The sequence below is a fragment of the Notamacropus eugenii genome, chromosome 6, assembly GCF_028372415.1.
Source record: "Notamacropus eugenii isolate mMacEug1 chromosome 6, mMacEug1.pri_v2, whole genome shotgun sequence".
NCBI classification, from domain to species: domain Eukaryota; kingdom Metazoa; phylum Chordata; class Mammalia; order Diprotodontia; family Macropodidae; genus Notamacropus; species Notamacropus eugenii.
Genome location: NC_092877.1, coordinates 306799117 through 306826670, shown reverse-complemented (window position 1 = coordinate 306826670; position 27554 = coordinate 306799117). Strand labels below are relative to the sequence as shown.

At 36.1% G+C, this 27554-nt stretch overlaps 1 protein-coding gene across 17 annotated transcripts in view; it reads right to left on the bottom strand.

The window, feature by feature from the left end:
• MAP2 (microtubule associated protein 2) overlaps positions 1 to 27554 on the bottom strand; it is a 359367-nt gene that overhangs the window by 84142 nt on the left and 247671 nt on the right. For 16 of the 17 annotated variants that reach the window (XM_072617435.1, XM_072617440.1, XM_072617436.1 and 13 more), the window contains one exon: positions 13970 to 14254. In XM_072617435.1, coding sequence (XP_072473536.1) covers positions 13970 to 14231 — 262 coding nt within the window. In that variant the 5' untranslated portion in view covers positions 14232 to 14254. Of the gene's footprint in view, positions 1 to 5579; positions 5633 to 13969; positions 14255 to 27554 lie in introns of those variants that run through there. The other variant, XM_072617445.1, reaches the window with a different exon arrangement.

Here is a 27554-nt window from a genome sequence, read left to right as displayed (position 1 = left end):
CGGAGAACGCTGATGTTTAAATATGGTAAGCTCTGTGATTATCTTTCTATTCTGTAGTGCTTGCACATAGTAAACAGTGAAGAAATGACAATTAAATCTTATATTATGGGGAGGGGGCGATGTAGGGTCATAAATGAATGACTGAGTAAATAAAGATGAAAAAGAGATTTATAACTAATAAGCTCCCATGGGAGCCAAATGGTAACCAGCAAAGTAAATATGACTATGTTTCCTTCTCCTTATTCAATTTAATTCAATGTGTATTTATTAATTGCCTATTATGTCTAAGGTTCATTGGGAGGCAATAAAGGTAGTACTGGTTTGACATGAATAAAAGAAGTATTTCAAACAATTTAATATTCTCCTAAAAGGAGAACAGAATTTTTTAAGCTAGAGATAATAAGACAGAAAGAGTCTGTGCTTGTAGAAAAATTAGAATGAAAAGGTAAAATCATGAGATAAACAGCCCATGTTTTTTTTCTAGAATGTCAGATTAATCCAAAATGGTGCTATAGAAATATTTTAGTTCTACAGACAGAGGATCTGGGTTCAAATGCTGCCTCTGATGCCTCCTATTTGTATGACCTTGAACTTAGTCACTTGGTCACCATAGCCCTCAGTTTCTTCAGCTGTAAAAATTATAAGGTTGCATTAAATAGTTTCTGTAATTCCTTTCTGCTCTCAAGCTATAATTTTATAATCCTATGAATAAGAAATCAATTAGCAAGGCAAATACAGGGGGCAAAAGATAATTTTATACTAACACATCTGAACTATTGATGGCTCAATATAGTAATGAGCAGAATGTTCCTTTTGTCATGGACAAACCAGGAGCAATGTATAGAACTTATGAATGGGACACATTTAGGCTTGATGTCAGGAAAAAATGACCTAACAATTCTAGTTGTCCATAAGTGAAATGAGCTGTCTTGGGTAACAGTGGGTTCCTCCCTCTTTGGAGGTCTATAAGGACTGGCTGAATGACTACCTGTTATTTATGCTACAATGGGAATTATTTTTCTGGTATGGTTTGGCTAGATTGCCAGTGAGTTTCCTTCCCACTAAGAGATTCTGTAATTTTGTGATGACAGCCTTTGTAAACCATCTGAAGAAAGCCTATTAAAATCTGGAATACTTTCTTAATAATTCAAGTTAAAACTGGAATATAATAAGATTAATTTCTGTGGATGACATGAATTTAGTCTCATTGTTCAAGGACTGCAAATTCTCTCAGCAGATGTAGGAACTGACCTGTATTAATATTAATCTTAATTTAAAAAAAAAATCCCATCTTTAGGGTGGGCTGGTCATGTTCCTTACAAACAGAAATATATGGCAGCAGTTTTAGTTCCAAGGAATAAAACAAAAATATTTTTTTCTTACTGATGTAGTCTTTAGGTCTTTGGGTCTTATTCTACCCATCTGGAAGACTTCCCTGAGACTGCTATGAGGGATTGTGGACTTGATGAATCTCGTGCTTTCTTGTCAGACCATGTATATCCTTGTCAAGATTTAGCATGCTTGACAAGATTTAGGCAGCTGGTGGGTGCAGAATACTGGGCTTGGATTCAGAAAGATCCAAATTTCAATACAGCCTCAGACACTTACTAGCTAAGTAATCCTAAGTCACCACTATTTGCCTCAGTTTCCTTAATCATAAAATAGAGATAAAATTAGCACCTATCTTCCAGGGTTTTTTGTAAGGATAATAAGAGATAATAATTGTAAAGTGCTTAGCACAATACCTAGCACATAGTAGGTACCCCTTCCACTTCTCTCCTTCCATTTGCTTCCTATTGGGAAGTGACAATCTATGAATCGGGCCTGGGTTTACCCTGCTTGGTGGATGAACATTCCTGCCCCTCATTGTTCCATACATACTTATACCTTATTAGGGGCAAAAGATCTAACTATTTATTATAACCTTTACCTAATCTAAGACTAAATCTTGAGCTTTTGTTCATTTTATTGACCAACAGAAAGAAAAGAAACCCAACAACTCATACTGATAAGTGAGGGACACACATAGTGACCTGGTTTTGTCAGCATTACAGCAGAGCAGAAAATGCAAACACCCCAAATGAATACTTTATTTAACTTCTCTTGTCTTATTGATCCATATATTTTCTTGCCTTCCCTAAATTCCTTGGGCACCTGACCTTCAGAGGGAAAAAATGAAAAAGATCTTCCTTTTTTTTTTCTCCTCCACAAAGTCAGGCTCTGAACCTGCACACAGAGAGAGTCTGTTTTTCTGCAGATCTTTCCTTGAATGCTAAATAACTTCAGACTACATACTCTGTTTCTCAGCACAGCCCAGGGAGAAATCTCAACCAGAGCAGTGAGTGGTTGGCATGGAAACAGAGAAAAGAAAATCTGCAGCCTCTAGAATTGCTGGAGTTGTTTGTGAGGGAGAGGGGGAGGGGGGGAGAAAGGGAGAGAGACAGAGAAGGAGAGAGGGAGGGAGAGAGACAGAGAGAGAGAGAGACAGAGAGAGGCAGAGACAGAGAGAGACAGAGACAGACAGACAGACAGACAGAGACAGAGAGGGAGAGGGGGAGACAGAGAGAGAGAGAGGGAGAGACAGAGAGAGACAGACAGAGACAGAGAGAAAGAGAGAGAGAGAGAGAGAGAGAGAGAGAGAGAGAGAGAGAGAGAGAGAGAGAGAGAGAGAGAGAGAGAGAGAAGGGACAGAGACAAAGAGAGAAGAGAGAAAACAGCAAGGACAGACAGAGAGAGAGAGAGAAAGGGACAGAGAAAAAGACACACAGAGAGATTTTATTGCATTCATTCCACTTTGCACAGAACGATGACCATGTATACTATAAATGATGTATAATATGTACAATGATGTATAATAGAAATGCACATACCCACTTTTAACATCATGTATACTTTAATGACAAATCTCAAAACCTGTCTTAAAGCACATTTAGGGAGGCTGGAAGGGATGGAGTGGGAGACCAGATTTGGATCTGGGAAAACTGCAGAGTATGATGAAAGTTATGACAGTACACGCAGCTCTTCACTTACGCATGATGCCAATCTTATTTCACAAGTTTTTCTAGAATTTTGAATTTGTAATTTTATTTAATGGCACATTTACCTGTGATTATTATCACCCAATTCCCAGCCATCTCTGCATCGTACCTAAGTGTCTTTGCCTCCAGCATTCCAGCTCTTCTTCATATGTTGTTTCCCCTCTCTCCAATGTAAACTCCTTCAGAACAAGGACTGTCTGACTTGTTGCCTTTGTATCACTAGTGTTATCACAGTACCTGGTATGGAGTAGGCACTTGATAAATGTTATCTATCACTCCGACCCCCCCACCTGCCGTCTCTCTCTCTCTCTCTCTCTCTCTCTCTCTCTCTCTCTCTCTCTCTCTCTCTCTCTCTCTCTCTCTCTCGTATCTAATCACCTTAAATACATTAGTTATTTGAAGGCCCAAATGTAGAAAGTGGTTTTACACAGGCACAGATCTGTACGTGAGCACTGAAAATAATGAGATTAATTATTACAGACATGCGCCTACCACTTTAAGGTCTGCAAAAAAGATTTTTATACATTAGTTCATTTGAGCTTCACTACTCTTTAAGTTAAATACTACAATTATCATCTTCATTTCATAGATAAGGAAACTCAAGTTTGGAGACAAGTGATTTGCCTAGAGTGACATAGGCAGTGTCAGATGAGGGATTTCAATACAGGTCTTCCTGAATCTAAGTCCAGTACTCTAGCTGAATATAGCTAGTATGCCAAAGAGGGTGGGGGATTCTAGCTAGAACGAGTTCAAGAAGCAAGGAGTGGCTAACAAGCTCTCTAAGCATCTGTCACAAAGTCCATGCACTGACATCAATATATTATAGTCAGAGTGAGACCCTTTTTTTGCAACTTATTTGTTTATATTTCCCATATGTAATTCTAACAAGCTTGTTTTAGGGAGTTAAGAGAAAAATCTTTAGCTGTTACAAAAAATTTACCATAAAGAATATCTGAATATGCCATAAAACATAGCCAAGTTTTTACTTCATTAGTTGTCAAAGCTCCATAAGTCTATTTTTGTCGGTGTGGAGTGAGGACGCAAAGAAAGAGTATGAGGATATAATGAACAAGGAGACCTTTAGAAGAGGCAGGTGATTTATGTGACTGAAATATCAGTTGTTGATCTAATTAAAACCAAATTAACCAAAGTTACTTCGCCCAAAGCACTTTCTGAGAGGTGGGCACTGTTTACTCCCTCTCTTATCTAATCTTAAGGCTCAGTCAAAAGGTCATACATCATGGTAGTCCAAAACATCAAAATGTTGTCTTTAAATGCTTCAGTGCCTCGACATCCTTAAAGATCTCAGAACTGCCTCCTTCCTTTCTTCCCTCAAGTTGAAATGTGGAACTAGCATTCTCGACTTCTGGCATTTTGAAAAACAATCTAACATGACATTCTTTTTTAACAAAAGACAAGAACAAATCGGCCTCTGCTGATCTGGCTATGGCTGGCCGGGTGGTTCCGATCTTGGCAATGGGGTCTACTGGGAAAAAACCAAAAGCCAAACCAAAACAAATCAAAACATTGGATTTCAGTATCAGGAGCCTTGGGTTACAGCCTCACCAAGAACTATCTGTGTGACCTTGGGAGAGTGTCTTTACCTCTCTGGGTCTCAGTTACCTAATCTGTAAAATGAAGGAGTTTGATTAGAAATTCTTACAGTTCTTGCAAGCTCAATAATTTTATTTTCTCCCTACCTACTCCCATATTAAAAGACAAAAAAAAGTAACAATACCTATGACTAAGAAGAACCGGCAATTTTGCTAAATTCAGTGTTTCCCAGTGAGATGCAAAAATCTTTCTAGGAAGATTGAAAATATAATAAATCAGAGAACAGATTTTGAGATCAAAGGGATCATACATACATACATACATATATATGTATGTACATACATACATACATACATATATATATATATATATATGTATGAGAAAACTGAAGACCAGGGTCGCATGGATAATAAGTATCAAGGATGTGATTGAAATCCAAGTCTCTGGATCAAAATTCAGTTTTTTCCCATTACACACTGCAGTTTCCCTCAGTCTTTCCTATGCAGTTTTCCAGCACCAATAACTTTCCCTTACTCAGTAAATCCCCCTCCCCTCTGCTCCTTCTGCAGTGGCAGCTTGGCTGTGATACACACACATTCCTACCGTGATATTTTGGAGGGCTCGCACTTGCATATATCTATATACAGTAACGATTCCACTTTGCCATGTCACCCCATCCCACCCTCCCTCACATACAGGTTTACCTGGACTGAACATCCTTGGACATATCACATCGCCCCCCCCCCCCCTCGCCCCGGCCCCCCATACCCACCATATATATGGCCCGTTACCTGTGTAGGCTCTCTGTTTCTCTCTCTCTTTAGTGCCTGTGTCTCTGCCTCTGTCTGGCTCTGTCTCCGTTTTTCCCTTTCTATCTGTCTCTCTCCCTCTCCCTTCCCCTCTCTCTGTTTCTCTGTCACACACACACACACACACACACACACACACACACACTCGCATTTATACACCCCACACCAACACACTCACCTTTACTTGTATAGAGATGTCCTCTGTTTTTCTTTCTCCCTCTGCCTCTTTCTGTCTCTGTGTTTCTCCCTCTGCCTCTGAATGTCTCCCTCCCTCCTTCCGTTCCTCGTTCCCTCCCTCCATCTCCTTTCCTTTCTGTTTCTCTGTCTCTGTCACACCTACACACACGGGCCTCCCCCGCCCCCACATTAGCTGTGCAGGTATGCCCTGTCTCTTTCCTCTCACTCTCTCTGTTTCTCTATCCCTCTATATTTATTTCTTTGTCTCTTCTCTGCCTCCTCCCTCTCTCCTCCTTCCTTTTTCTCTGTTTGTCTCTTTGTCATTCACACGCCCCCACATAGTCCTTTACCCAAGTAAGAATGTCTTATGTATCTGTCTCTTGCTACGTCTATCTCTGTTTCTCTGTTCCTCTGTCTTTTTCCCCTTCCTTCCCTCTCTCCTTCTATATCTCTGTCTCTTCGTCACTCTCAACCTTTTACCCTTTTGTCTGTGTAGGGATGTCTTCTACTTCTGTCTCTGTCCTCCCCTCAATTTTTCTTTGTCTGTTTCTCTCTCACATACCTCTTTACCCATGTCTTAATGTCCCCCCTTCTGTCTGTCTGTCTGTCTGTCTGTCTCTCTCTCTCTCTCTCTCTCTCTCTCTCTCTCTCTCCTCTCTCCCTATCTCTCTCTCCCTCCCTTTCTCTCCCTCCCTCTGTCCCTTCTTCTTTCCCTTCCTTCCCCCTTCAACTCTGTTGGAAATTAAATTATGTTCTTACTATTGGGAAAGAATGAAAAAATCTACATCTTCAACATGGCCAAGAAGTGTCTGTATGGTGGAACTAGGCTCAATAGCATCCACCAATCACATTTTGCAGGCTGGCTGAGCTCAACAGAAAGGATATATGTCTGTACAGACAATCTCTGGCTTATTTATATGCAATTTAAGTACATCTTTCCCACACAGATGTTTGTCTGGGACTGTCTGGTACTCACAGAATGAATTCCTCTTCCTTTACCCCTACTATCACTTCCTTCCTCATGTTCCTCCACTTCCCTCTTTAAGGCTGTCTACTGCTCCTTGACAGTATCCAATCTTTGCTTCTCCAAAACCCAGGGCCAACTCAATGCAGCAGATTTATGACTCTGGGCATACCACTTAACCCTTCAGTACTCAAGGCAATTCTCTAAAATCCTATGTTATAAACACTTGTTGATTTACATCGGTGGGAGGAGTGTCCTCAATGGAATTGCTTACTCTGATGAAATTTTAGATCTATACTCCTTCCCACACATCAGATTCTATCCATCCATCTATCCATCCATTCATTTATCTGTCTATCTATCTACCTATCTAATCTATCAATCCATCTAATCTAATCTAATCTAATCTATAGCTGTGATGTCAAACTCAGATAGAAATAAATTCCTTCAGGCTGTATATTGAATTAGAAAATGACAAATTACTATCTATGTAGAATTGCATTTTTATTTATTTTGAATTACATCTTAATCTGCTTTGGCCTGCACTCAGGAATTTTACAGTCTGCAGCTGCAAGTTTGTCACTTTTTATCTAGATATCTTTATATAGGAATGGAAATTGAGCCATAGGGAGTTTTACTAATTTGTTCTGAATCTTATGGCAACCTAGTGGGCAGGACACTGGGCAACTGAATCCATGCTCTATGTGTGTATACACACACATGTGTATCTAAGCATCTCAACTTGATTCAAAATGTGTTTTAGCAAACCCTAAGTAATGGTAAAACTGAGACAAAAACAAATCAGAATGCTTTCTCCTAGATTTTGGTAAGTTACCAGTGGCAGAACCAGAAAGTCATGTGATTTCTCTACCATCCTTCGTTGTTCTTCCTCCTATTCCTCTCTGGAGAAACCATGGATCCTGACTAGAGATGACTGATAGGGATCACTGGTCCATCAGTAATATTGTTTTCATTTTCAAAAAACAAGGAAAATGGTTCCAGAAGCTATAGAGCAGTTAACTTGAGTCTGTTTCCCAGGAAAAAAAATTAAAAATGTTTCATGAACCAGATGATTTGTAAGCTCTCAGAAACAGGAAGTAGCAATCACGAAGGGCTAGCATGACTTTACTTAAAACAAGTGGAGCAAAATTAACTTTAGTTCCTTTTGTTTTGGATAAGGTTACTAAACCAGTAGTCAAGGTGAATGTTGTGGAAACAGTGGATTTGGGATTTCAATAAGGCATTTCACAGTCTCTCAAGACATAGAAATGTGAACTAGTTGAAAACAGAGATTGAGGGATCTTCAGGTGGTTAAAGTTTCCTGTGCTTGCCTATTTCAGAACTTTATTAATGATTTAGATGAAGACAGTGAAGGCATGCTTATTAAAGAGAGCCAAGATACAAAAAAAGGATTCAGTATGCTGAAAAAATGCACCTAAATTTATAAGATGAAATTTAATATGGAAATATAAGCATTTATATCCCTGGTTGGGTGGGGAAGACTATGTATAAAGGATAAGAAACAATCGGCAAGAGTAACTATTCTACAATGAAACCAGAGTTTTAATTGACAATAAGTGTCATACGTGGCAATCTGACATTATGGAAAGAATGTTGGATTTTGAATCAGGACAAAAAAGGTTTTAATCCTGGTTCTTCTTGTTTATTAGCTATGTGACTTTGGGTTGGCCACCTCCCCTGTCTGTGGTTCAGTCTCCTCATCAGAAAAAGAGGAAATTGGTCAAGATAATCTCAAAGATCCCTTCAAACTAAATGCAACGCTCCTATGAACAATATAACATGGTTGACAAAAAAAGTTAATGGCATCTTGGGCTGTCCTAGTAAAACTATATTATCTAGAAAAGGGCATTGGAGTCTATCTTGATCAAGACACATACATATACATACACACATACATATATGTATACATACATATATACATATATGTGTATATCTCTACATCTATCCTCTCTCTCTCTTCTCTCTCTCTGTCTCCCTCTCTCTCTCTCCCTATCTCTCTCTCTCTCTCTTTCTCTCTCTCTCTCTCTCTCTCTCCCCTTCTCTCTAAATATAAAATGTTTGTTACAGGAACCACATCTAAAGTAGGCTAACCAAATGTGGTTCCTATACCCCAAGGTGGTAGTTGTGTGTGTGTGTGTGTGTGTGTGTGTGTGTGTAAATGATAAGACAAAAAAGTTGGAATGACTGCTGAATTTAAAAGATGGAACCATATGGCACCAAAGGAGTTATATCTATGTACTTACCTAGTTTGGGTATAACTTGATCATGATTAGTATATTCAGATCTGTAGGATTTTGCTTATTTTAGACTTGTCTGTTTTATTTGTGAACATGCACAATGAATTTGAATATCAAGGGATGTAATCTTCATGGCAATAGATCATACTATGCAAGACTACCTGCCATCCTGAATAGAGATATCACCTCCCGAGTTGGATGTGGGCCATCAAGGCAGGGATCAAGAGGTGATTACACTGCTGACTCTCCTTCTGGAGAGCTTGTTTTGATATCTAGTGCTATGAATCAGAATCCCCAATAAAGTAATCTCTTCAAAGAGACACTGACAAACTAAAGTGCATTTAGAGGGGGTGACTAGGATAATGAGGGGTGGTGAAACCATTCATTTGAGAAATCCTTGAAGGGATGCAAGATGTTTAGTCTAGGGGGAAAAGGCTCGGGGTGGGGAGATATTATGTCTCTGTTCAAATATTTGAAGGGTTGTCAGGTCAAAGAGAGAGTAAGCATTTTTTTTTTTTTAATTTCAGAGGATTGAACTAGAGCCAATAACTCAAAGTCAGGCAGAGGCTGATTTTAACTTAGTACAAGGGAAAAAAAAAACCTAACAATTTTTTTTTTTTTAAAAGACAAAGAGAGCTATCTGAAAACAAAATGGATTGCTTTATATGGAATGATGTAACTGACCCTTGAAGTTTTCAAAGCAGAAGCTGTCAGAAATTTTGTGGAGCAGATTTTAGCATGGGGAGAAAGACTGTACTAGGTATTGTTTTATTCAATTCACCAGTTGTCTGTCTGTTTCCAATCTCTTCCCTCTCCAATCCATTCTACATATAGTGTCAAACTGATATTCCAAAATAGAGAGATCTGATCATGTAACTCTGTAACTTACTTACTGAAGAAAGTTTCATGGTTCTTTATGGCCTCTAGAATAAAAATGAACTGCTTTCAGCATTTAAATACCTTCACAATCTCCAACTTCCCTTTTCAGATGATTTCATGACTTCCCCTCACATACTCTACATCCCAGCCAAATAGACTTACTTGCTATTCATACATGAGATTCCATCTCTCACTTTGGTGTTCCAGCATCAACAATTTGTTTCCCTGTCTTGGAATATTCTTCTTTCCTCACCTCCACCTCTTGCAAACCTGGCCTTTCAAGGCTTAGTTCAAGTATGGACAGTTCAAGTATTTATCTATTTTATCTATCTATATAGACATGCATCTCCCTCTGTCTGTCTCTCTGTCTCTGTCTCTCTCTTTCTGTTTTTCTCTATATATACATGTATATGATATATATGTTACATTTTGCATTAACTTATCTATGTTGTTTTCCCCAGTTGAATGTAAGTTTTTTGAGGACACAGAATCAGTTTTTGAGCCTGTTATGATGCCTTGCACATAGTAGGCCCACCCAGAATCTCTTCTAACAATAGAGCCATGAGTGTATGATGCTAGGCTTATATATGTATATTTATAATAAATATATGAAATATATCTGATGTATGATGAGCCAGAGATTTATAAGCTTATAGTCAATCATTACTTTTGTATAACCTACTCTAGTCATTAGAAATAAATATTTAGGAAATTGACTTTTTTTGTAGATTTGTGTATAAGGATACTTATCTGTTTCAATATTTTAATTTCTTGATATGATTCTGTCAAAAAACACATCATGCTTTGAAGTGAATAAATATATATCTATATACAGCTATTAATATTCAGCATGCCCCTTGCAAGTATCTTCAATATATTTGTACACATAAAATTTTGAAATCAGAATCACAAAGGTGATAAGGATGTGGACATATATGTAAACATATATTACGTATGTGTGTATGTATATACATAGATTTTATATATATGTATATGCACCCATATATTGATTAATCCATGCTTTCCCTGAACTCATTAATTCCAGAAGTCAAAGATATTAACCAGCTACACCTCAAAATTATATTTTGATCTGTATTCTTTTCTCAGAGACAAAAGCAGAATGAAATGACTGAAACAAATACCACATCATCACAGGTACAAATGTAAGATCACCTCAAATTTGACTACTTCATTTATTTACTTGAGTTACATGGTTTCACCATAGCTAGATAGGATCAAGAGACCATTAGTGAGTCACCTACAATGAACACATCAACAGATTCAGTATTGAACAAATAATCATATGCATCATCTATCTAGATAGCTATCATATTGGGGAAAAAAAGGATTAAAAAAGCATCACAACAAATAGCATCTATAAATTGAAAAGTTGCCATCTCTGTTCCAGTTTGTCATTTGCACCATTTATCTGAGTTGCTCTTTCTTTCCTGTTTCCTTCATCCTTACCTTGATCTATTCTTCCTCACTTAATGAAGACTGTATCAGGCTCTTAGCTGGTTTTCCTTTCTACTGAGTACCACTTGCTTCAATTTATTCTATGCTCTGTGGCTAAAATAATATCTCAAGCTTAAGAATTTCTAGTGGTTCCCTACTGTCCACTCAAATTCTCCATCTTGGGTCCTTCAGGGCTTTTCTTTCTGCTTCTCCCTGCTTCCCTTTTTCATTCCTTTCTTTCAGAGATCTTTCTAGCTCTCATGCTAATGAGCCTTGCATACAATTGGCTAATTCTTGCTTCTATCCCTTGGCACATACCTCACTCACTTTGTGAAGTAACTTGATTCTCCCATCTATTTCATTCAAGTCCTTGAAAACAATTTGAAAATCCTTCAGGAGTCTTTTCCATTTTTTTCTCATCTAAACCCAATGACCAACAGGTTGTCATTCTCTCAGTTTTTAAAATTTATGATTTTTCCTAATTTACAAGCAACAGCTCTCCTCTTCATCTTTTCCTTCTTAGGCCCACCTTGGTCATCTTCATTAGCTCCCTTATGCCTCATGCCTGATCTGTTGTTCCTCTGACACCATTTTTCCTCCTCCAAACCCACCTATACCCTTCCATCTCTGTCCTTTTGCATGTAATCTTCCATCTGTTTTTAATATCTTCCTTCTAGCTCCACTTATTGAAATTCTACTCACGTTTGTTCAAATGCTTTCCCTTGTGTAATGCCTTACCAGTAGGTAATCACTCCAATCACTCCAGTAAAAAGAGATGTCTTGCTTCTTCTGCACTCCTATTTATTCAGGCCTATGCTATTCATATAAATATTGATCTCAGACCTGACTTTTATCATGGTCATGTTCATGTCTTATAGGGAGAGGCAGCAAGATGTAGTGATTAGGGCAGTAGATTTGGGATTAGGAAGACTAGTTCGATGGATCTAGATGAGCCATTTGCTTCTCTGTGAATCATTTTCTTATATGTTAAATGAAGGGGCTGTCATTAATGATCTTTAGGATTTCTTTCAATTCTGTTTCTATGATTCCATGATCTCTCCTAGTAGACAGTAAGCTCCCTAGAAGCAGGGAATGTATCTTGTCCATGGTTTGGCACTGAGCAGGTACATGGTCAAGAACTGGAATGAATGATAGGATGATCAGTAGGGGCTTCTTTGTGTGAGTGTGTGTGTGTATGTGTGTGTGTTCTTTCTCCCTACCTGGAGTATAACTGAAGAAGGGTAGATCTTTCGTCTTCCTTTTCATCCGTATTTTCCCCACATTACCAAGTATAGTGCTTCATGCCAGGAAGGTATTCAATAAATTCTAGTGACTGTCTTAATAACCACAGAGAATAGTACCTTACAGGTATATGATAATTTTCAGGAGAAGCAGATTCTCTTCCTATTGTATGCCTAAGGTTTGTTTAATTTTTTAGACTAGCACCTATGCAAGTTACTATGCAAGTAACTGAGTACTCATCATCAAAGGCACATGAGTACTGAAATAATAATAGTATCAATAATAGATCACAATTACATAGCACTTTAAGGCTGGCATACCACTTTACATATATTATCTCATTTGATCTCATTTGAAATGCAGATTGGTCCCCAATGTAGTAATTATTCCAGACTTATCTGTTATAGGTATAGGTGTGGATTGTCACTAAAGCAACTGTTAATAATATTTTTATTAATAGTAACAGCAAATAAAAGTAATTTGAGACTTTATGGAGTCAAAGCTTCCACAGGATGGGTAATAAATGACTTAAATCTGGAAATATGCCATCTCGAATTTGAATTACAAAATAATGAAATATACAAAATAACTGAAACAAAAATAGTACGTTACATTTTTTTAAAGTTTGGAGCAGCATTTTGCTGGACTTCAAGGATAGAAATGGTTCCCCCCACTTATGGACAAGAGAATAACATGATTGATGGATCTCAGCCACTAAGTGAACTAATTATTAATGTAGATTATGTAGTATGAATTATAATAGCATTTCATGCTCTCACCTCAACAATTTTGGAAAAGAAATGGAACTTTCAGCTCACGTGATATTATTTTATCCTTGGAAAGTAATAAAGTTGTCATTGATTTAAAAGTATCTTTTAGCCTTTAAAGATAGCATTTTAATATAACTTTTATTACTCCATCATGCTGTGCAATTTTAGGTCCATGACTTATTGATCATTTTATCTCTACTCCTGAAGTCTGAGTGATTCTATAAGAAACTACAAATCACTAATATAGACTTCTATCATTCTATTGTTTGTCAACATACATTAGGTAACATCTAAGAACATGATCGACATCATTAGACTTTGGAAGTATTTTAAAATGGAAAAATTATTGTTTGATCAGGATATTTATTGGGATCTTACTTAAGAGTAGAGGAAAGATGTAAGAAAAAATCACAGAAAAATGAGCAACATTTGAAATTTACTTTTTTTTCCCTAAAATAATCATACAAAAAACTCTAAAGTTTCTGAAATTTTGATCTTAATAATAGGGGATGGATGGGAACAGTTACTAGATTTTTAAAAAGTCACACCTAAATAACCCATTCAGCTATTAAAATATAAAATGAAGCTGAACTAGTTAACAAAGAAAAGGAATAAAAGGATATAGTTATAGTCAGCTTATCTTATGAAAATATTTTCTCTTTTCCCCCATAACATCTCCTTTTGTTCAGTTTCCACTTACTGCTGGGAATAATTTATATTTCAAATTCATTAACAGTAAAGGTAAATGTGCTGAATAAGTTTTTTTCAGATAAAATTGATTTCAAATCAGAACCAGGTGGGAGAAAGAAGAGCCTTTAGTTACCTGCTGTTTCCCTTTCAGCTGAGGTGAGCTCTCCATTAATTCCATTCTCTTTGGTTCTTGAATAGGTACCCTGTTGTCCATGATCTCCATAGCCACCTTCTTCTTCCTCTCTGTATGGAAATCCATTGGCGCTCCGGACTATTCCATCCCCAGCTCCTGCTTGTTCCTTGAGCTCAGGTGAATGTGGGTGAGAAGATGCCTCTGCCAGCTGACTTGAGGTCCAGTGAGGTGTTTTAGCTTCATCTTTCCGGTCATCTGCCATTCTGCTCTCCCTTGTGACCTCTCCTGTAATTAGAATAGGTTAAAACATTAGCTATCATCTCAACAGTACACCAGATTTTATATTACTAGTCCTACTACAGAAGCCATCTTTCATGAGTAAAATTAGGGAATTATAGGGCACTAATAGCTAATGAAACATAATCAGTTATCTCCATTAGTCGTAGATCAGCCTATAGACATGGTAAATATTACCTACTGTTTTAAAATACATGTGTCCTCCTTCATTTAGAAAAGCTTGTTTTTATACATTTTCAGAATTAAAAAACTGATAAAAGTTAAGCATTACTGTTTTTTTTTTTAATCTGGTGCCTTGAACGCAGACCTGTTCAATGCAGAGTACAGTTAGATAATGACACCTACAGGTGAAATGTAATATTGTAACCTAGCTCTATGAGATGTTTTAAATATTGAGAAAAAAGAACAATTGCAACTAAATTCTATAGCTTCCAAATTTCCTAGAGTACTGTACGGGTTTTTTTAAGAGACAGATGATAAAAAGAAAATGCTTCGAAAGTGCTTTCAATACTATAATTCCCAGTATGCTATTGAGCAGATTACAATCTGAAAACCTTTTGAAAAAGATTTCAACTCATCTTAATGTTGGATGTGTGTGTATATGACTTGATCAATAATTTTATAATGCAAATAAATAGAAAAATAGGTTTAATTCTATGGAAATTATTTTGTAACCAATCTTACTGAAAGTCATCAGAGACTGAAATGTAATCTTTTAAACAATCTACATAGTGCTGTACAATTTAGAGTTAGAAGGGGTCTCAAGAAATCATCAGGTTCCATCCTCTGTCTTCAAAGAGGTAGTATGAACTATGTACAAAGCTCAAAGCTAGGGGCTAAGGATGGAATCATTAAAAAGAAACTGTTTGATTTGCAAATCTAATGGGCTTTAATGAAGGATGTACACAAATATGTGTAACATAAATAAGAATGTCTTAAATGCAAAAGAGTATGCCGAACCCATTCCTATGAATCACATAAGGAAATAGATACAGCTTCCAGCGTCATTACACAGAACAGAAGCACAGAGAAACTAAATGATTTGCCAAAGGTTGCACAAGTGTGTAGTTATGTAGAGATAGAAAAGCAGGTATCATGCCTTCTAGTCCAGTGATTTTTCCAAGTTAAAACCATTAACACCATATCTGATGCTGCTTTTTTATTCATTTACCACCATCCATCCATCCAATTAGCTGTCAAATCATGTTAATACTGTCTTGACGATATTTCTCCTGTTTCCGCCTTTCTCTTCTACCCTCACAATTTCAGATCCTCATAATCTCTTTCAAAGAATATTTTAACAGCTTCCAGACTGGCTTTCCTGCCTCTGGTTTATTCCCTCTTCGACTCACCTTTGAGGAATTTTCCTAATACACCATTCTACTCATATCAATTCCTTTCTTGCAAATCTTCAGTGGCTCTCTATCACCTACCATTCCCCATATCTGAAATGACCTCATTCTTCCATTATGCCTGATGAAATGCCTCCTTTTCTTCAAGACCTTCCACAGGTTCCTACATCCACCATGAAAACTTCACATTCCTCTAATTGTCAGTGATCTATTTGTCCTTAAATTTCTTATAGAAGTTTCATCTGGATCTCTATTTTGTACTTCTCTTAGTCTTTCTGGTCCTCCTGGTATTATAGATAGCTATCTGTATATATATATATATATATATATATATATATATATATATATATATATATATATATATATATATATATATGTACATATATGCATATATATATACATGTATGTGTGTGTATATATATATATATACAGATAGTTAATAAGATATCTAATAAGACAAAATAGAGATAAATTTAGAATTTTTTATGGTTCAAAAAAATTAATTTCATGAATATAAGACAGATAGGTGTGGTTAGCAATTTGTCTGAAAAATTATTTGGATATATATCTTATATATTACTAGATATCATCTTTCCTACTAGATTATAAGTTTCTTGAGGACAGGTCCTATGCTTTATTTTATCTTTTATACTTCAACTCCTTACAAAAATCCTTGCACAAGGAAGATGCTTAATACATGATTGTTGACTTAAATTTAATGGCACTTGTAGGCTAAATTTAAGTTTACAGACTCAGAGGTCATGAAAAGATTTATTCCCCTTTGAAAAGTGCTGAATGTGCAATGTGACAATGAGGTCACCAGGTGGCAGTAGGACCTCAGTCAGGATTCTCTGCAATTCAAATTCTATTAGATTCTAAAAATGCTTATTAAACTTTGAACAGTGAAATGAGTAAAATATCATTTCCAACAAGGGAGATCAAGTAGGGAGGAGTTGGCATATAAGCTGGAATTTAAAGGATGACAAGGTTTTCAACTGGCTGAGGTCAATACTAAAGGAATACAGGATGTATAGTATAGTTTGGGTGGCATCTAGAACATCTAGTAGGGGCAGCTAGGTGGTGCAGTGGATAGAGTACCAGTGCAGGAGTCAGGAGGATCTGAGTTCAAATCTCACCTCAGACACTTGACACTCACTTAGCTGTGTGACCTTGGGCAAGTCACTTAACCCCAATTGCCTCATCCTGGGTCATCTCCAGTCATCCTGATGAATATCTGGCCACTGGATTCAGATGGCTCTGGAGGAGAAGTGAGGCTGGTGACCTGCACAACCCTCCCTCACTCACTTGCACAAAGTCAAGTGCAAGTCATGTCATCATTTCTCTGATGGCATGGTCTTCTTCGGCAACGAAGGACAAACATACATAGAACATGTAGTGATCATTAATATGAAATAAGGTGGAATGAGTAGAGTTGTACCAGATCACAAAAGTCACTGCATACCAAGTTGAGGAATTGGAACTTTGGCAGGTAATACAGAATGTCTGAAAGCTTTTTAGCAAAGAAGAAACCCAAATCAGGCCAATATATAAGAAACATCATAGCTTAAATCATTGATATTTATAGATATCTATGGGAGATGGAGATGACAAACAAACATTTTTCCCCCTTTAAAAATCTGATATTTAAATACTTATTAAAATAGATTATCTCAATACTTTTAAACTGTGTATTTAAAAATCAAAGAATCTCAGAATTTCAGAGGTTAAAGAGACCTTCAGACCAACTAGTTCGTTTTGTATTTGAATAAGACTCCTCTGTATGACATGCCAGACATGTGCTCATACTACTTTTGATTGATGAGATAGAAAAGACAGAGAAACCCATTATACCAGCCCCTGCAAGTAGTCCATTATGCATTGGAATAGTTCTAATGTTAGGAGCATTGCACTGAGCCCAAATTTATGTTTTTATAACTTCTACACACTTCTTTGTAACAGCTCCTGGTTATTCCTTCTAGGTCCAGGAAGAAGTAATCTAATTTCACTTCCACATGACAACATTTTAAACATTCAGAGACAGCACACATATATAACCCCTAAATTTCCTCTTTTCCAAGCATAACAACTCCAGCTATTTTTCAGTCATTTCATACGATTGAGCTTCACTCCCTTCACCAATTTGATACCATTTGCTGGACATTATCTGGCTTGTCAATATTATACCTAAAATATGGTGCCTGAAATTGAACACAGCACACTAACTACATGTGATCTGGCCAGGATAGATAATAGTGGAAACTATCCCTTCCTTAGTCCTGGGCACTATGCTACTTCTCTTAGTGTAATCCAAGATCACATCGGAGTTCTTGATTGCCACATTGACCAACTGACCCATATTAAGCTTCCAAGCCAAATTATTAAATCACAAATTATTTTCCAGATGAATTGCTATCTAACTACCCTTCCTCATCTTATACACATGAAATTACTATTTAGCTATACACTAAATTATTAAGTTATTAAAATTACAAATAATTTTTTAGACAAATTGCTATTTAGCCACACTTCTCCAACTTACGTTCATGAAATTAATTTTTTGCACAACAATAAAACATTTTAAATTTATCTCTTTTTATCTTATTAGATTCTTCCTAATGTAACTTGATAATATCTGTGGGGTTCATGACTGTGTCATTCAGTGTGCTATCTATCTCTCTGAACTTTGGGTCATCTTCAGGTTTTCTAAGCAGACCATCCATGCGTTTACTTGAAACACAGATATAAATGTGAAATAGGAAAGTCCAAGCAATGATCAATGAGGCACTCCATTTGAGACTTCCTGACGAGAAGATATTGAAGCATCAATGACCACTCTTTGAGTACTGCGATTCAAACAGTTCAAAATCTAACTAACTGTACTATCATTTAACCCCTATATCACTGTTCTATAGGAATATTATGAGAAAATCTATCAAATGCCTTTCTAAAATCTAGGGAAATTCTTGGCACAGCATTCCCTTGTCAAAAAATGAATATGGAACAGATTGTTAAGGAAAAGTGGAAAGGTTCATTATATACTTTTTCTCTGAATACTTAACTGATATCAATTGATGCTTCACTGAATTTTGGTTTTCTCTGAACTCTCTACCTTTTCTGCCTAGGACAAGCAGATAGTTAATATAAATAAATGGATGGATGGGTGAATTAATGAAATAAAGAACTAAATGAATGTCAAGCACTATCCTAAATATGAAGATACAAATACAAGTAAGAAAAAGATTTCCTGACCTCAAGGAACTAACATTCAAACAGGGGGAAGACAATACATAGAGATTTGTAAAGGGGGGATGGGCAAGGCATGGGTCAAAACGCAACGGCATAGGTTAGAGCCAGCCTTAGTCTGGTTCTCTTATTCTGAGAAAGATAAGGTAACAGAAGTCAAAGTCTGAGTTCTGGTAGGAAGAGGAGGAGGAAAGTCAAAATGATAGGGGCAGAGTGTGGAGTGGACCTAGATTCCAGGCAATATAAGGTAAAAATTCACATTTTAAAGGGCATGGGCTACATTTTAATATCTGCCAGGGGCTAGATTTGAATTGAATTAATTTGATGACAATACTTAAGATTATCTATAATTTATTTCCCTTAGAAACAGGCTCACATATAGAATCAGGTAAATTTCCTATCATTCTGCCCTATCATAAGAGAAACGATTTTCAAAAAGGTCCTCAATCTCTATTTAGAAAACTCAAGAAGGATTTATAATACATATATACATATATATACACAATACACGTATATATATACATACACATACATAGGTGAATATAAATATGTATTTAAAGTAGCTTGATCAAAACATCAAAGTCCAGCAAAAATTTAAGTAGAAACCACCATGTGCATAATATCAAGAGAGAACGTTATCCCTTGCCTCAAGGAGACTACAATCATTTAGTATAGACAGGACAGTATATAAGAAAAATCTTAAGTACCTTTACAAAGGGCATTTGACAAGAAGTTGTTGAAAAGAAATGTCTTTCAAAATAAGAAGTGATCCACACCTTATAAATTGGTAAAATTATTTGCTTATCATGGGCTCTAGTCAATTAATCGTGTAGGACATAGAATGTGTTTATCGGGTTGGCAGTTTTGAGCGCACAAACACTAGAGAATCAAAGTCATTTCTAGTCATTTACATATCTTCAGTTGCATTTTCTCAGAAATGAATTCCCTTTTACTTTTCTTTATTTCCTCTTCTTAATTCTCATAATAAAAAACTACAAACATCAATTTGTGATTTTAATTAAAAAGAAAGTTGCCCATTAGTTGATTTGGAGACAATGCTAACAATTAAAGCATTTGAAGGGATAATGGTCTTCAACCTATGCTTTCAAATGCTCTTCCTTTCCACAGCTTCAAGTACTAAGTAGAAGGATAGGTAATCAGAAATCCCTTTGTGTGTGCTTGAAAAGACCCTTTCCCTATGAAGAATGAGAACATTTAATGTCACAAATAAAAAAAATTCTTTGGATTATCCAACTTTAAAAGACAAGACTCAGGTGAGGTAAATGGTTCGCTTCTGACATTGCACAAATATATGCATTCATTCATTCATTCAATAAGCATTTAACATCTCTTATGTGACAGGCATTGGGCTTATTGATGGGGACATTCAAAAAATATAAATTAGTTTCAAGTGAGAAGGATGGAAATAATAATCAAACCTATTCCCTTTTCTGGGACAATACATTTTTTTAAAATGTACATTAGGAATGTTTTATATATATATGCATACATATATGTATATATATACACACACACATATATTTTTTTCCTCAAGTTTTCTCCACTTGGTTAAAAAGAGACTGTATAATAATACTGCTAATTGCCAGTCACAGTAGCTTCAACCAGGTTAGGATAATTCTATGAGAGCAGGAAAAGAAAGATACAAGACAGTGAAGAGAAAGTAAGAAAGAGAGAGAAGGGAGATGATAAGACACAGAGAGATGGACAGGAAATCTGAAAAGGCAAAAGATTTGAGGACAAAGATAAATCATGAACAAAACGTACAAAAATATTCCTTTGAGATTTTAATAAAGGCTTCTTAACCCTTGGGCTTTTCCTTAGAAAGGAGAATGGGAGGAAGTATAGTCATGACTTGAAAGCAGTCATCTGAACCCAAACTCTTACACTGATTTGCTACAGCTTTTTTACTTAAGAGGACTGGAACAGTTTAATTTAAAAGTCAGCTTTCTACAATGCCACAGTTTGTTCTGTGTATTACGTAAATACAGTAAATGGAAAAACTGCAGTTGAATAAATGTATGTTTTGCTGACTTTGCTTTGTAATTACATTTTTATAGTTTTTCCACATTCTTCACGACCACTGTAATTATTGAGGATTTCTCTATTATATTCCTTTTAAAAAACTGAGGAAAATGAGAAAACTATTTCAAGACAGCTTAAGTCTCAATTCTCCTTGGATCCCAGAGTCTACAGGAATGACTCCTATGAACTGATAAGGCACTGGTCATCTTGTCTACATATGTGACATATGCCCTGCCTCTAAGCCTTCCTATTTTTATATTTTGAGGTCAGGGAAGGTGTCATATAGCTATAGTCCACATATTGCTGGAACCAAAATTGGTATTCGTATGCTGGCAAAATATGTTTGTGTTAAAATTATACTTCATCCCTGGAATTATACTTTACCACTTCTAGAGCTAGAAATGAGCTCAAGGAAGACTCGTTCAATTTCTTCATTTTGCATGAGGACTCAGTGAAGTTAAGTGACTTGCTCAAGGTCACACAAGTGGCAAAGGTCAGCATTGAACCTGGTCCTCTGACTTAAAATTTTGCATTCTTCCTACTGTATCATGGTGAATCTCCTAATACTCCTCTTTCCTGTTCCTGATATCATCGTCATCATCATCATCATTATTATTAAGATTATTACTAACACCATCACCACTAACTTCCTTGATTTTTTACCACATGGAACTGCTGCCCAGCATGTCTTGGGTCTTCTATGATCCACTACTGGCCATATACTCACCTCTAGACTACTTTATTTTTCTGAAATTAGCTGTGGCTTTGGAAATTGCCCATAGCAGCTAGAAATAGCTCCTATGGTTTGTTGCTGGTCCTTAAGATATATTTTATCAATTACTCGAGTAGATTTATCAATCAATATTTGTTAGAATATGTGCCAGGTACTGTACTAAGAACTAAATAATCCCATTTTAAAAGAATGCATTGACCCAGAAAAGGGAATAGGTTTGATTATTATTAACATCCTACTCCCCATTTGAAACTTAAATTAGATATGGTTTCAGCATATCAGTTTTCAGGTAGGAATGAGAAGAAGCTGAGAAATATGCACCTGAATATGTCAGAGGTCTGCTTCTTTCCATGAAATCTCTGCTGTCATTCAGGCCCCCCCCTTTTCCATTCCCCTCCTCCTAACACACACACACACACATCAATAACTATGTCATACTTAGGGATTGGGGGGATATATTCAATTTATGTGTTCATTTTTATCCCCCCAAATGAAACTGAGCCTTGTTGAGTTTCACTGTCTGGAAAGCAAGAAAAATGCGAACATCACTGGAAAAGCAAAAATACAGAAAAATAAACAACCAACCTTCACCTAAACAAAACAATAAAACAAGGTCGATTTCCTTCAGAAAACACAAAATGGCTTACAACATTTGATAACTTTTTACTTAAATTCACTGAGTTCAAAAATGTACAAGAATATTAAACGTCAATAACATCATTTTTTGTAATGAATTCTGTTAGCTTGTTGCTTATCATAAGTACTACTTAATATAAGCTTTTATCTTTAAACTTCTATAAATCCTGCAGAAAAGAAAGAAAAGGAAAGAAGGAAAATAGAGTCGTTGAAGCAATTTTAAAAATAAAAAGAAATTATTAGAAGAAAGTTCAGAAGAAAATGCAGAAAAGCTGCATTCTTTTAATACTGTCTTAGATCATTGTAATGCTGAGAAGAGTTAAGTCTATCATACTTGATCATCGCACAATGTTGCTGTTATCGTGTACAATGTTCTCCTGGTTCTGCTTAGTTTACTCAGCATTAGTTCATTTAAGTCTTTCCAGGTTTTTCTGAAGCCTGCCTGCCCATCATTTCTTATAACACAATAGTGTTCCATTACATTCACATACCACAACCTGTTCAGTCATTCCCCAATTGATGGGTGTTCCCTCAATTTCCAATTTTTTTCCACCACATAAAGAGGTACTAAAAATATTTTGTACATTTCCCCTTTTATATGGTCTCTTTGGGATATAGACCTACTAGTGGTATTGGTGGATTAAAGGGTATGCACAATTTTATAGCCCTTTTAGTATAGTTCCAAATTGCTCTCCAGAATAGTTGGATCAGTTCACAACTCCACCAACAATGCATTAGTTTTCAAAAAATTTGCCTAATTTTTGTAGACTTTTAAAACTCACAACAGACCTTTGTGGAAATGCATGATTTCTATTAGGATAAAACACAATATTATTAGTTTTTTTTTTAAAGCCATTTTTCATTGTATTTTTCCTATTTATTGTTTGCTGCTGTTACTCTGATCAAAGGGGTCATTTAGTATAATTACCACATTTTATAGATAAGGAAACTAAAGCCTAGAGTACTTAAATTAATGCCTAAATTCACAAAGCAAGTAAACAGGCACGAGTTGGGATCAGACCCCATTGACTAGAAGTCATTTAACTGTAGCATGCTGTCTCTCAAAAGTAATACAAGAAATTCCAAAAGACTTACTGTACCAAAGGTAATCAAACAGCATGTTTCTGTAGAATCACTTTAAGGGTTGTGACCCTTACATTAGCAAGGTGTGTTAAAAACAAATGGTTCTCACCTGGAAATCCACTGTTTATTAAGACAGTCAGACTGGTACGGTCCTATAACTTTAGGAAAGAGAATTCCATCTTTCCTACTGTCAGTGAGGAAGAAATAGGTAAATTTGTTTCTCCACTTTAGAAGTCACTTAAAAAGCAATTTCCTTTGACATGTATCCTAAGCTACAGGGAAATGGTGTATAGTTGTCACATTTCTTCCAAAAATTTACAAAGGGGAGAAATAAAATACTTATGGGAAACAAAGCCCAAGAGCAATCAGAACTGACGTTTCTGCTGCCTCTTGGTTTTACTGATAAATCCTACTTATCATTGCCTAAGAATGCAGATCATGGGCCCATCACAGCACAAAAATTACCTACTTATTCTTTTTTATTTACTTAGTTGTAGGTGGTTAGTACAATCTGCCACCTCCTTCCCTTCCACAAGCCTGAGCTTAATGCATGAACACTGTTCACACAGGCATACATACACTCCTGAAATATCACAGTAATCTACAAAACAACCCAAGGGGAAGGGAATTCAGTAACATGATTTTAAAACGCTTGCATTGAGAAAAAGACAAACACTGGAATTTAAAAGGGTAAGAGAAACTAGATGTGGAAGAGCCCTTAGTGACCATCTGATTCATTCCCCCTCTGCCTTCATATTGCAATTGAGAAAATGATTTGTCCACATGCTACACAAATAAGCAGGACTGTGATACAAACTTAGTTTCTTCGATTATAAATTTACTGCTTTTCCCATTCCACCATGATGCCCCTGCATCTATCACTAGTTTTGTAGGTACTATTAGCCTAGTGCAGTATGACACACAGGCCTTAAAAATTCTGACTGAGATCCTAAATGGCTCTCAAGACTATAATGCTTTCATACTCTACCTCGAATTCTAATTCAAAGTAAAATTTATTTAAAAAATACATAGCAGTATAAACCACTATGATGTAGAATATGGTATATGTGAAACAGAAAACATTGATTTTTTTAAGCCAAAATCATTCATCCTTCTCAGGCATTGTTCTTAGAAACATAAGGCTTCAAGAACTGTAAAAGATCATTAGTCTCCCTTATCTTCAGGCAAGAATACATCTATTACTGGAAAGTAAGATAGGGGCAGAATGAAATTCAGAGAGAATTAACAAGGTTTCTAGAGTAGTGGTTTCTAAAGGGAGAATTAAATACACCAGGAGCTAACGCATGACACAAAAATATGGCATGACCCTAAGGGGTATATGATCAACCAATCAGAGCTTGAGAAGATGAGTCACTGGTTGATCATGTCCCTCCCTCACTCAAATTCTAGTGACTTCCTCTTGATTCTACATAGGGTCAAATATTATTTAATCCTTATCTTATCCTTTTTAAGTAAGTCTTACAAATTATGCTTATGTAATTATATTATATGTGTAATAATGATAGCATTTAGATATAATACATAAATAGTAAATGTACAGTTATGAATGATGGGTGTTCTAAACTATTTACTGATAGGGGAGTGCAATAAAAAAAGTCTGAAGATCATTATTATAGAGCTGTAGTTTTCAAATTGTGGTCTCAAAAATACTAGAGATTCCTTGAAACTTTTTCAGGAACTTTGTTAGTTCAAAACAACTTTTCGTAATACTAGGATGTTTTCATTTCTCATATGGTAAATATTAAATATCCACATACAAATTGCTCTGCTGGTGGAGGTTCTTAATAATGTCGAAGAGTATAAAAGGGCAGGGGTCCCAAGACCAAAACATTTGAGAATGGTTGCTCTCAAACAAAAGGGAAAAGAAGGCTGAACTAATGATTCAGCTGGATCACCTAACAATTATGAAACAAGCAAACAGCTACTTTATTTTATGTTTACTATGAAGAGTAGGCTTTTAGTGACACAGGCAATAAGCTACAGCCCCCAGACGTCTTCAGATTCTCTCAGTAGTGAGGCAAGACTAGCCACACTGTAGCTTCGCAGCAGCGATGATAAGTAAGACACCTGCTGTCTCAGTCTGAATATTTTTTCTCAGGGCTATCAGAATGTGTTCCATAGTGGAACTATGGTGGTCTTTTATCTACATTTTCTGCTTCATTTAGGATACCCGGGTACTCAGAAGCAGTTCCTAAAATGCAAGTATTGAACTAGCAGGGCACTTAAATCTCAAGTTTGGTGCCATTTTCTCCTCCCCTTAATCCACCTTTTTTTCTTTCTCCCCAATCTTGGACAGAAGGGAGAAAAAAAGTACTTAGGTGGCACAAGAAGGGAAGGGTTTCTTGCACATTTTTATGGAATGATTAATGCCCAAAAGAGAATGGTAGACCTGCCCAGTTGTCAGATTTAATATATTATTAATTGAATTCATCTGAAAATGGCATTAGACATAAAGGCACTTGCCTTAAAATTTCCCATAACCATAACAGGGTAGCTTAAACCTTAGGAATGAGAAATACCTAAGCCCAGTCAGCCATCACTAGACAGAATTTCATGGTGTAGAATGACAAAATATTACAAAATTTGAAGAATAAATGAGCTAGTTGTTAAACATGTGTGATTCTCTATTTATAATAAATTTGACATAGAACAAGTAGTTCTAGAATGTGTTTCTAGGGAATGTTCTGTCCAGCGCTGGCAGCTAATGGACCATTTCTAGTCAATAAAAATATTGAGATCATAATGTCCTGTGGCTTCACAGCTGGTGATGAACAGTAAGAAAAGTCATGGGTTATGGTTGCGCACATATATACAACATCTCTCCTGTAAGAGCTGTCAGTAACAACTTAACAATTTTCATATCCTTCTTAGGAAGTCAAAGGGAACCATTTTATGTTGTGATTAGTTGAATTATACATGATTCTGGGGATTCTTCAGTCTTAGCAAGTCAAAAATCATACAGTGTTAGGCTTTCAAACAATTACTCTTAATGGATTGACAATAAATGGTCTTGACTGTCTATTTTTAACACAAATTTTGGTAACTTTTCACTTTTATGGACACCAATAGAAAGTAAGATATTAGAGTTTTAAATGTTGTGTGCTCCTAATGTTGTTTTCTAAAGGATAACTGAAAGCTGAAATTATGCAAAGAAAATGACTAAAATGTCCATATTCTTCAATCCAGAAATTCCACTGCTAGGCATTATAGCCCAAGGAAGTTAAAGACAGGAAGGTTCCATGTTTTGGAGGCAGTAATGAAATGGAAGGAAAATAGATGCCCATTCATTGGGGAATGACTAAGTCGTGATAGTGCATGTAATGTAATGTTACTCTGCCATATGAAATGATGAATACAATGAATTCAGAGAGTGAGGGGAAAAATCTATATAGAGACACATTAAAGTAAACAAAACCAGCAAAATAGCTTATATGACTAATAAATACTAACATAATTCTAAAGAACTAGGTAATTTTACAGAGCAATAACAAAAACTAAATATAATTGTAATGGTCAAGAGAAAAGATGAGAAAACACCTCTCTCTCTCTCTCTCTCTCTCTCTCTCTCTCTCTCTTTCTCTGTCTCTCTCATACATGACCATAGTTAAGAAGCACTGTATATACTGTCAAAATCTGTTAATGTGTTCATTCATTTTGGCTAAAACTGTTTTTTAAAAATCTTTTGTTATTCCTTGTTAAAAGGGAAGACTTACTTAGTAGGAAATAGGGATAAATGCAGAAATACATATGACCTAAAAACACAAGATAGTAATACATTTTTTTTTTAATTAAAGGATAGCAATGTTTCAAGAAGGAGTTTCTCCCTTGACAAAGGCTTGGATAGTACTTAAATATATATAGAACTCCTCACAAAAGAAAAGGTAGAAACAGCGTAAGTATTAGTATTGTTTCAATAGTACAGATGAGGAAACTGAGATTCCAAAAGGCTGTGACACAAGATCTGGCAATTTCTGAGTGTCAGAATGAGAAATGGAACCAGATCTGTTGACTCCAAGACTAATGCTTTTTCGATGACTATATGTTGTTGGCACAAACAAGGACACTGATCAACTGGACATCATCTAGACTAGGAGGGCAACCAGAACAATGAAGGACCTTGAGTAAATGTGATAGGAGTAGGATTACTTGAAGAGGAAATGAGACTGTTTAGCCTGAA